Here is an 11,869-nt window from a genome sequence, read left to right as displayed (position 1 = left end):
ATTTATATGGTGTTTTACATTACAAAGTGTTTCACACAGTTAGTTACACTAAAGTGCAATCACCGTTGCTCTTTAAGTAGGCATTTTATGCACAACAATGAAACAAATGAGCAGCTGTTTTATTATATGTTAAAGAGCATTTGCCAGGGAACTGGCAGAACCATATATATCAACGCGGAAAAAGTCTGACTAAACCACTTGAAAGAGACCACTTCAATTGTGTGTTTAAGAGCTCACCGTTTACAGTAGACTCCTGGTGACAGCCGGTTGGATGCGACCACCAGGTGAACCGGGTCATCAGGTGGAACCCAAGCGGAGATCATGACGTCACGCCCGGTCTCGCGACGGCAGGTTGCCTGGCAACGGCGAAGGAAGCGTCAGACTGATTGTCCCAAACGGCAGTTTATTAAAACTTGATAATCGGCAGCGACCAATTTAAAAAAAAGACGTGATCAAAGTTTTTTTTTGTTTGATAAATCGAAGACATCGAGTGGTTAAGGGATGTCTGCCGGCCGAGGCCCCACCAGTAACAGTCGCAGCCCCGAGCAGGCTCGCGACTTTTATCAACTCAAGCAGCGCGCGGCCGAGTACTACAGGAGCAACTCGGTGCCGCAAAGGATGCAGCAAATCCTCAATACCATGTTTTATGACAAACCCGATGATGTTTACGGGCACCTGGTGGGTATTTAACGAATGTGCTGCGCTGCAAGGAGAGAAGTAAAATGCAGAACTTCTGTTTTGGTCAACAGGTTCAAAGACCAGCAAACGGAGCTGCTGATAAATGCACAGGGCAAAAAGTTTGCATGGTGACCTTGCTCTGCTCCTTTTTGAACCTACTTGGGCACAGGTTGGCAGGAGTCCAAGTTGAATGTGCTTATGGGGTTGCTTCCAGAGTTTAACTGGTTAGAAGTGTACAGTCTCCCTCACTCAGCAGAGCTATTCAGGTTTTAACTTTCAGAGATATCTGGCGCTGTGGGAGAATCTTAACCAAGCTAATGCAGAGAGTAAGGTCTACTACTCGTGTCCCGTCGCTGATGGTTGAATTGAGCCTTAATAGACAGCAAATTTTAAATTATGCACATTCTTTCAAATGCCTCCTCTTCCAAAATTTCCTGTGGTACAGGTTGTTAGTTATTTGGTACTGCATTTTATATTAAAACGTGATGTCTTCTCTGCTTTAGAACACATTGACTAGTTAATAGATCTTTAATCTAAAGGAGTGATTTTATGTGTGGTCAGTTACTAACATTCCCACATTCAGGGTCATTGAACTGGGAACATGTTTGTCAAGAAGTTAAAATGGTTAGAGTCATAATACGCAATTGTGAAACGAAAGACTGTGTTATTGTTAATTTGAGTGATCAGTTCGTACAGTAAGATAGTGCTTGAATTTACAAGACAACATTATTACTAAAATAATTACTATTTTTCCTGCTTTGTCTTTACTCTATGAAGGATAAGTTTATCATCCTACATTTGGTTTCCATTGTCCATTCAACAGAAGGCAAACTTTGATTAAAAGATAGTAAATTTTAGGAGTTATTTTATGAACATTTAATTAGGAAAAACTGTAAAATCTATATATAAACCAAATATTTGGGCATTTTTTAAGATGAAAGAAAGGCTTGCGCTTATAATACTTTTCACAACAATCATATGTTTCAAAGCACTTTACAGACAATGAAGTACTTTTGAAGTGCTGTCACTGTTGTAGTGTAGGAAACACAGCAGCCATTTTGTGCATAGCAACCTCCTGCAAACAGCAGTGTGACAATAACCAGATAATATGTTTTTGTGATGTTGATTGTGAGATAAATATTGGCTAGGATACCAGGGATACTTCCTCAGCTATTCTTTGAGTTGGTGTCATGGGATCTTTTACAACCATCTGAGAGGGCAGTTGGTTTAACATCTCATCTGAAAGACAACATCTCTGGCAGCGCAGCATTCTCTCAGTGTGCACTGGAGTATTAGCCTTGACTTGTGTGCTCAAGTCTGACGGCAGAATTTTTTGGTCCTTTCGCAGTGGGGCAGGGTCAGAAAATGGGGTGAGCCATTCAAACGTCCATTCACTTCAGTGGGACCAGAAAATCCCGCTGGCAGGAAGGGCTCGAAGTTTCCAGCCCTAGAATGGAACTTGAACCCCAGAACCTTTTGGTTCGAGGCAAGAATGCTACCAAATGAGCTACAGCTGACAAAACATTTTCATTGAAGGAAATGTCTTTCACACCTGAATATCCTAAGCAATGACCCATTACAGAATCAAAATTTGTTTCGAATGCACTAAGTGATTTGACACCATATGCAGAATGTAATTAAACTTAAAATTACTCCTGCTTTAAGAATATTTGAACATATGAATTAAGAGCAGGAATAGGCCTCTCAGCCCTTTAAGCCTGCTCTGCCATTCAGTGAGATCATGGCTGATCTGATTGTAACCTCAACTTTACATTTCCACCACCCTGATAACCTTTCACCCCCTTGCTTATCAAGAATCTATCTACCTCTGCCCTAAAAATATTCAAAGACTCTGCTTCCACCACCTTTTGAGGAAGAGAGTTCCAAAGGTTCACGAGCCTCTGAGAGAGAAAATTTCTCATCATCTCAGTCATAAGTGGGTAACACCTTATTTGTATACAATGCTCTCTAGTACTAGATTTTCCCACAAGAGAAAACATCCTTTCCACACTGACCCTGTCAAGACCCCTCAGGATCTTTTATCTTTTAAACAAGTCACCTCCTACTGTGCCAAACTCCAGCAGATATAAGTCTAGCCTGTCCAACCTTTCCTCATAAGACAACCTGCCCAATCCAGGTATTAGTTTAGGTAAACCTTTTCTGAATTGCATTCAACTCATTTACATCCCTCCTTAAATAAGGAGGCCAGTACTGTTACACTGTACTCCAGATGTGGTCTCACCAATGCCCTGTATAACTGAAGCATGACACCCCCCCCACTTTTGTATTCAATTCCCCTTGCAATAAATGATAACATTCTACTAGCTTTCCTAATTACTTGTGGTACCTGCATACTAGCCTTTTGTGATTCATGCACAAGGACTCCTAGATCCCTCTGCATCTCAGAGCTTTGCAATCTCTTATCATTTGGATAATATGCTTTTTTATTTTTCCTGCCAAAATGCACAATTTCACACTTTCCCACATTATATTTCATTTGCCAAGTCCAGCCTACTCACTTAACCTATCTATATTCTTTGTAGCCTCCTTGTGTTATCTTCATGTCTTACTATCCCATCTATCTTTGTGTTACTAGCAAATTTAGCAACCATACCTTCAGTCCCTTCATCCAAGTTATTTACATAAATTGTAAAAAGTTGAGGCACCACCACTGATCCCTGTTATACTTGTTACATCTTGCCAATCAGAATAACAACTATTTATGCCTACCTTCTGTTTCCTGTTAGCTAGCCAGTCTTCCACCCATGCCAATATATTGCCCCCTACACCATGAGTTTTTAGTTTTTGCAATAACATTTGATGTGACACCTTATCAAATATCTTCTGGAAATCTAAGTACAGTACATCCACAGCATATGTTATGTCTTCAAAGAACTCCAATAAATTGGTTAAACATGATTTCTCTTTCACAAAACCATGTTGCCTCTGCCTGATTACCCTACTATAACATCTTTAACAATAGCTTCTAACATTTTCCCTATGATAGATGTTAAGCTAACTGGCCTGTAGTTTCCTGCTTTCTGTCTCCCTCCCTTTTTGAATAATGGAGTTACACTCACTATTTTCCAATCTAATGGAATCTTCCCCAAATCTAGGGAATTTTGGAAAATTAAAACCAACGCATCAACTATCTCACTAGCCACTTCTTTTAAGACCCTAGGATGAAGTCCATTAGGACCCACGAACTTGCGAGTCCGCAGCTACAAAAATTTGTTCATTGCCACTTCCCTGATGATTGTAATTTTCCCAAGTTCCTCCCTTCCATTTCCTGATTTACAGCTATTTCTGGGATGTTATTTGTATCCTCTGTAGTGACGACCAGTGCAAAATATCAGTTCAATTCATCTCCCATCTCCTTATTTTCCCTTATTAATTCATTGGACTCACTTTCTGTAGGACCAACACTCTTGACTCTTGACAACTATTGACTCTTTTTTTTAAATATCTATAGAAACTCTTACTCTCTGTCTTTATATTTGTAGCTAGCTTTCTCTTGTACACTAATTTTCTTTTCTTTTCAATCTTTTGGTCATCCTTTGCTTTTTTTTTCTATTCTTTCCAATCTTCTAACCTGCCACCCATCTTTGCACAAATATATGCTTTTTCTTTAAGTTTGATACTATCTTTAATTTGTTTAATTTGATGGGTCTGAACTATGGAATTTTTCTTTTGTGTTGAATTGTATCTATTCTGTGTATTTTGAAGTATTGCCTTAAATGTCCACCACTGCGTCTTTATTGACCTAGCCCTTAACCTCATTTGCCAGTTCCCTCATTTGCCAGTTCACTTTAGCTAGCTGTGCTTTCATGCCCTCATAATTGCCCTTAATTATGTTTTAAATACTAGTCTTGGACCCATTCTTCTCTCCCTCAAACTAAATGTAAAATTCAATCATATTATGACTTCTGCTTCCTATCATGACTTGCCTATCAGGTCATGAATTAATCCTATCTTCTTGCAAATATAACCTGTTCTCTGATTGGTGCTGGAATGTGCTGTTCCAAGAAACAATCCTGGAAATGTTCTATGAATACCTCATCTAGGCTACCGTTGCCCATATGATTTTTCCAGTCTATCGGTAGATTAAAATCCTCGATGATTATCGCTGTACCTTTCTGATAACTGTATGGTTACTGTTAGTGGGCCTGTACATCACTCCCACAAATGACTTCTTGCCTTTATCATTTCTCATCTCTACCCAAGCTGTTTCTACATCCTGATTTCCTGAACTTAGGTCATCCCTCTCTAATGTGCTACCAGCACCGTTAATTAACAGAGCCACCCCTCACCTTTTCCTCACCTCCCGTCCTTCCTAAATGTCATGGGAGGTAATGGCATAGTGGTATTGTCGCTGGACTACTAATCCACTGACCTAGGGTAATGCTCTGGGAACCCGGGTTCGAATCCTGCCATGGCAGATGGTGGAATTTGAATTCAATAAAAATCTGGAATTAAAAGTCTAATGATGACAATGAAACCATTGTCGATTGTTGTAAAAACCTATCTGGCGTCCTTTAGGGAAGGAAACCCATCTGGTGTCCTTTAGGAAAGGAAATCTGCCCTCTTTACCTGATCTGGCCTACAAGTGACTTCAGACCCACAGCAATGTTGTTGACTCTTAAATGCCCTCTGAAAGTCACTAAAAAGGATTGAAACCATTCAGAACACCCAGCATTGACCTAGGCACCAGAAACGACAATGGCCCTGCAAAGTCTTACTAACACCTGGGGGCTAGTGCCAAAATTGGGAGAGCTGTCTCACAGCCTGACATAGGCATCCTCATGGAATTATACCTTACAGATAATGTCCCAGACTCCACCATCACCCTCCCTGCTCCATAGCAGAGTTGGCGGCACAGTTGGGAGGGAGTTGCCCTGGGAGTCCTCAACATCGACCCCAGACCCCATGAAGTATGGCATCAGGTCAAACATGAGCAAGGAAACCTCCTGCTGATTACCATGTACTGCCCTCCCGCAGCTGATGAATCAATGCTCCTCCATGTTGAACATCACTTGGAAGAAGCACTGAGGGCGGCAAGGGCACAGAATGTACTCTGGGTGAGGACTTCAACCACTACTGATTGAACTGGCCGAGTCCTAAATGACATAGCTGCTAGACTTGGTCTGTGGCAGGTGGTGAGGGAACCAACAAGAGGGAAAAACATACTTGACCTCATCCTCACCAACCTGCCTGCTGCAGATGCATTTGTCCATGACAGTATTGGTAGGAGTGACCATCGCACAGTCATTGTGGAGAAGAAGTCCCACCTTCACATTGAGGATGCCCTCCATCGTGTTGTGTGGCACTACCTCCGTGCTAAATGGGATAGCTTTTGAACAGATCTAACAACTCAAGACTTGGCATTGTGGGCCATCTGCAGCAGCAGAATTGTACTCGAACACAATCTGTAACCTCATGGCCCGGCATATCCCCCACTCCACCATTACCATGAAGCCAGGGGATCAACCCTGGTTCAATGAAGAGTGTAGGAGGGCATGCCAGGAGCAGCACCAGGCATACCTAAAAATGAGGTGTCAAGCTGGTGAAGCTACATGACAGGACTACTTGCATGCCAAGCAGCAAGTGATAGACAAAGCTAAGTGATCCCACAACCAATGGATCAAGTCTAAGCTCTACAGTCCTGCCACATCCAGTTGTGAATGGTGGTGGACAATTAAGGAGGAGGAGGCGCCACAAATATCTCCATCCTCAATGATAGAGGAGCCCAGCACAGCAGTGCAAAAGATAAGGCTGAAGCATTTGCAACAATCTTCAGCCAGAAGTGCCGAGTTGATGATCCATCTCAGACTCCTCCGGAGGTCCCCAGCATCACAGATGCCAGTCTACAGCCAATTCAATTCACTCCACGTGATATTAAGAAACAGCTGAAGAAATTGGATACTGCAAAGGCTATGGGCCCTGACAATATTCCAGCAATAGTACTGAAGACTTGCACTTCAGAACTTGCCGTGCCCCTAGCCAAGCTGTTCCAATAGAGCTGCAACACTGGAATCTACCCGGCTATGTGGAAAATTACTCAGGTATGTCCTGTACACAAAAAGCAGGACAAATCCAACCCAGCCAATTACCGCCCCATCAGTCTACTCTTGATCATCAGTAAAGTAATGGAAGGGGTCATCAACAGTGCTATCAAGTGACACTTGCTTCGCAATAACCTGCTCACTAATGCCCATTATGCATTCCGCCAGGGCCACTCAGCTCCTGACCTCATTACAGCCTTGGTTCATACATGGACAAAAGAGCTGAACTTCCGAGGTGAGGTGAGAGTGTCTGCCCTTGGCAGCATTTATCGAGTGTGGCATCAAGGAACCCTAGCAAAACTGGAATCAGTGGGAATCAGGGAAATACTCTCCGCTGGTTGCAGTCATACCTAACCCAAAGGAAGATGGTTGTGGTTGTCAGAGGTCAGTCATCTCCGATGCAGAACATCACTGCAGGAGTTCCTCAGGGTAGTGTCCTAGGCCCAACCATCTTTAGCTGCTTCATCAATGACCTTCCTTCCATCATAAGGTCAAAAGTGGGGATGTTTGCTGATGTTTGCATAATGTTCAACACCATTTGCAACTCCTCAGATACTGAAGCAGTCCATGTCCAAATATCCTGCGACAAGCAACTCACCTCCTGTCTTCCCAAAGCCTGTCCATTATCTACAAGGCACAAGTCAGGAGTGTGATGGAATACTCCCCACTTGCCTGGATGAGTGCAGCTCTCACAACACTGAAGAAGCTGGACACAGGACAAAGCAGCCTGCTTGATTGGCACCACATCCACAAACATTCAATCCCTCCACCACTGACACACAGTAGCAGCAGTTTGTACCATCTACAAGATGCACTGCAGGAATTCACCAAGGGTCCTTAGACAGACCTTCCAAACCTACAGCCACTACCACATAGAAGGACAAAGGCAGCAGATAGTTGGGAACACCGCCCACCTGGAGGTTTCTCTCCAACTAACTCACCATCCTGACTGTCGCTGGGTCAAAATCCTGGAATTCCCTTCCTAACAGCACAATGGATGTACCTACACCACATGGACTGCAGCAGTTCAAGAGGGCAGCTCACCACTGCCTTCTCAAGGGCAATTAGGGATGGGCAATAAATGCTGGCCCAGCCAGCAAAACCCATATCCTGTGAATAAATTTTTAAAAAATCTTCAAATTCCAATCTATGTCATCCTGCAGCCATGTCTCTGTAATGGCTATCAGATCGTACTTATTTATTTGCATTTGCGTTCTCAGTTCATCTGTTTTGTTTCAAATGCTGTGTGCATTCAGATACAGAATCTTTAGTCTTGTCCATTTATTATTTTCGTAACCTTTCGACTTACCTGCTACTTTACTGCTAGATTTTGTACTCCCTGTACTCTCTGTCCCTTCCTGTCATGATCAGTTTAGTATTTCCCACATTAATATCGTACTCTCTTGTCTTTTCTCTACTCTTTGATTTATCACGTCTTCTCAGATTTGATCTATTGCCCCCACTATTTAGTTTAAAACCCTCTCTACTTCCCTAGTTATGTGGCTTGCTAAAACACTGGTCCCAGCAAAGTTCAGGTGTAGACCGTCCCAATGGTACAGCCCACACTATCCCCAGTACTGTTGACAGTGTCCCACGAACTGGAACCCATTTCTCCCACACCAGTCTTTTGCCACACATTCATCTCTCTAATTTTATGTACCCTGTGCCAATTTGCACATGGCTCAGGTAATAATCCAGAGACTATTACCTTTGAGGTTCTGTTTTTTATTTTAGTGCCTAGATCCTCATACTCACTATGCAGAACCTATGTCTGTGGTGCCTACATGGACCAAGACAATTGGATCCTTCCTCTCCCACTGCAAGTTCCTCTCCAGCCCTGAGCAGAAGTCCAGAGTCCAGGCACTGGGCAGGCAACACAGCTGTCTGGACTCTCATTCTTTACTGCAGAGAACAGTGTCAACCCCCCTCATTATACTGTCCCCTACTACCAATTAACTTCTTTTTTTCCTCTCACTTGAATGGCTTCCAGTACCACAGTGCCATGGTCAGTTTGCTCATCCATCCTGCAGCTCTCACTTTCATCCAAATAAGCTGAGAGAACCCCAGACCTGTTGGACAATTGCAAAGGCTGAAACTCCTGCCCTCTGTGTCTCCTTACCTGCCTCACTCAGGACCACACCCTCCTGTCCCTTACCACTGACAAAATCAGAAGACCCTATCCTAAATGGTGCTGCTTCCTGGTACAAAGAATCCAGGTAACTTTTGTCACCTCTGCTGTTTTGCAGCGTATGCAGCTCAGCCTCCAGCTCAATGACTCAAAGCCGAAGCTCCTTGAGCCGCAAACACTTACTGGAAATGTGTTTGTCCTGGATCGCAACAGTATCTGGGAGCTCCCACATGCCTCAGCCTTGGTACGTCTCCCGTCCTGCCATCCTTAATGTGTTTTAATTAATTACTTAATTATATTATTCACTTATTTAGTTTTCTTTTTAATTTATTTTGTTAAAATTTACCACCACTTGATATACTATTTTAAACCTTAGAACTGTAACCACTTACCAGACACTCACCAAATAGCTAGCTCTTTTCCCCATCGTAGAGTAAGAACCAATTCCTTCAGCGTGAAAAAAGTAGAAAAAGCAATAGGAAAGAACAACTCTTTCTCCTCCTCCTCTAACTCCCCCACTCACCAAACTCCCAGGTATGCACTCAGTTCCAAAGCTGCATGAAAGAACTCTGAATTTATAGTAAACTGAACTGGAGCTAGAGAAACCAGATTCAACCAGTTACTCTCAACAGTATGTGTTTACCCTGCCTAAGGCTGGAAGAAAGAAACTTAGCCTACTTACATGGTACTTTAAGCATCATTTTAACTTAAGGTGACTTATCTAATTTAACTGGAATTTCAAGATGTTACTATGTGGGTTCTGTTATATCACTTAAAATTATTATTGTATTTGTATTTGCCTTAATTCCTACCTGAAGATCTGCTTCCTACCCTGTGTTTGGATCTGGCCTGAGATTCTTCTGTATCATTACAAGATTTTCCATTTCATTATAGCTGCAATGAAACTTAATCTTCCCTTCACTCATGCCTCTCTTCCTTGGTTTACTGACTTTGTATTTAGAACTTATTTGTACAACACTCTTGCTCTGTTCTTAGCATCATATCCTTGGCCCACTCCTATTTTTCATCCACGTGCTGCCTCTCGGCAACATTACCTGAAAACACATCAGGTTCCCATGTGTACACTGATGATCCCAGCTCTACCTTGCCACCACTTCTCTCAACCTATGCTCTGCCTCTAGTTTGTTACTGCTTGTTTGACATCCAGTATTGCATGAGCAGAAATTTCCTCCAATTAAATATTGGCATTTTCTTGAGCTTCTGCTATAAACACTGCACCCTAATCATTGGCTCCATTCCTTTCCCTAGCCACTGCCTGAGGCTAAACCAGAGTGTGTGCAACCTTGCCATTTTATTTGATGCTGAGCTCAACTTCCTACCCAGTGCTCTTTCCATCATCCAGGCCAGCAACTTCCACCTCCATAACATTGTTTGACTGTGCTGCTGACTCAGTTCATCTGCTGCTCAAATTCTCATCCATGCATTTGTTACCTCAAGATTCAACCATTACCACATCCTTCTGGCTGGCCTTCTACCTTTCAGCCTTTAAACATGAGTTCTTCGGTAACTCTGCTTTCTGTATCATAACTTGCAGCATGTGCCCTTTACACATTACTCCATTCTTGTTGACCTACATTTGTTTTTATTCATTCATGGGATATGGGTGTCGCTGGCTAGGCCAGCATTTATTGTCCATCCCTAATTGGCTTGAGAAGGTGGAGGTGAGCTGCCTTTTTGAACCGCTGCAGTCCATGTGGTGTAGGTACACCCACTGTGCTGTTAGGAAAGGAATTCCAGGATTTTGACCCAGTGACAGTGAAGGAATGTCGATATATTTCCAAAGCAGGATGGTGAGTGGCTTGGTGGGTAACTTCCAGGTAGAAGCTCCCCTCCAAGCCACTCGCTATTTGTTCCTGGTCCAGCAACACCTCGATTTTAAAATTCTAATCCTTCTCTTCAAATCCCTCCATGGCCTGCCCTCCATCCCTAAATGCCCCCCTCCATCTCTGTAATCTCCTTCAGCATTGCAATTTTCTGAGATCTCTATCCTTCTCCAATTCTGGCCTCTTGCGCATTCCTGATTTTAATCACTTCACCATTAGCTGCTTCTATAGGTATGTAAAAAGGAAAAGATTAGCGAACATAGGCATGGGTCCCTTAGAGGCAGAGATTGAAGAGATAATAATGGGAAATAAAGAAATTGCAGAGATATTAAACAAATACTTTCAATAGGTCCTCACAGTAGACACAAGACACAAAAAGCATTTCAGAAGTAGACAGAACCAAGGATCCAATGCAAATGGGGAATTTAAAGAAATTAGTACACTAACCAGTCTGGAATGCTTGGGCTAAGTTATTTCTGGATTATAGTATGATGTTAAAATGTCTAACCACAGGTATGAATTGGAAAGCCCCGGGGGTAAAAATATTTACCTGAAACATAAAACAGTGATAAAACATTATAAAGTAGTAATATTGCTGAAGGAGACATGCTGTCAAAGCTTTTCATCTTGCACTCATCAGGACAGACACACGAATGCCAAATTTAACATGAGAAAAGGGGTGCTGATTATTCGGCAAGCTGGCTTTGATTGGTCGAGACGTTGCCATGATGAATGCACCAAGGAGCTATTTTCCTCCATGCTTGTGTTTATTCAAATGCCTGGACTTATTCCTTTTGCCGGCAGAGGACAGGTCCCTGCATATGCATATACCATATAAGCATCATCCAGCAAGCGTAAGTGAGCTACATCGCAAGCCCGACTGATGATCTTAAATTGGTTGTTAGTGTAAGTATTGGCACACTTGGGATTGTTCGGCAAATACTGCCCAATCAGAATCACATCTGACGTAGGACATCATGTTCTGAGTTTTGCAAGCACAGGTTGATTGAATAATGTTCATACTCTGCCTATTGCAAACAGCCGAAGTGAGGTGTTACTTGATACAATCCACCGGTCATTGGGATATATGGTCTGTGCACCTGGCATTGCAGCAGCTCTGAAAGTCATATACCACGTTACTCATTTGTCTGGTAGAC

At 42.7% G+C, this 11,869-nt stretch overlaps 1 protein-coding gene across 1 annotated transcript in view; it reads left to right on the top strand.

Moving 5' to 3' along the window:
* Nucleotides 1-501: 501 nt before the first annotated feature.
* The window catches only part of eno4 (enolase 4), a 545,628-nt gene continuing 534,260 nt past the window's right edge, over nt 502-11,869 (top strand). The window contains exon 1 of the mRNA XM_041209277.1: nt 502-678. Coding sequence (XP_041065211.1) covers nt 502-678 — 177 coding nt within the window. The remainder of the gene's footprint in view (nt 679-11,869) is intronic.

The sequence above is a fragment of the Carcharodon carcharias genome, chromosome 17, assembly GCF_017639515.1.
Source record: "Carcharodon carcharias isolate sCarCar2 chromosome 17, sCarCar2.pri, whole genome shotgun sequence".
Taxonomy (NCBI): domain Eukaryota; kingdom Metazoa; phylum Chordata; class Chondrichthyes; order Lamniformes; family Lamnidae; genus Carcharodon; species Carcharodon carcharias.
The sequence above is the reverse complement of the archived record's forward strand: the minus strand, read 5'-3'. Positions and strand labels throughout refer to the sequence as shown.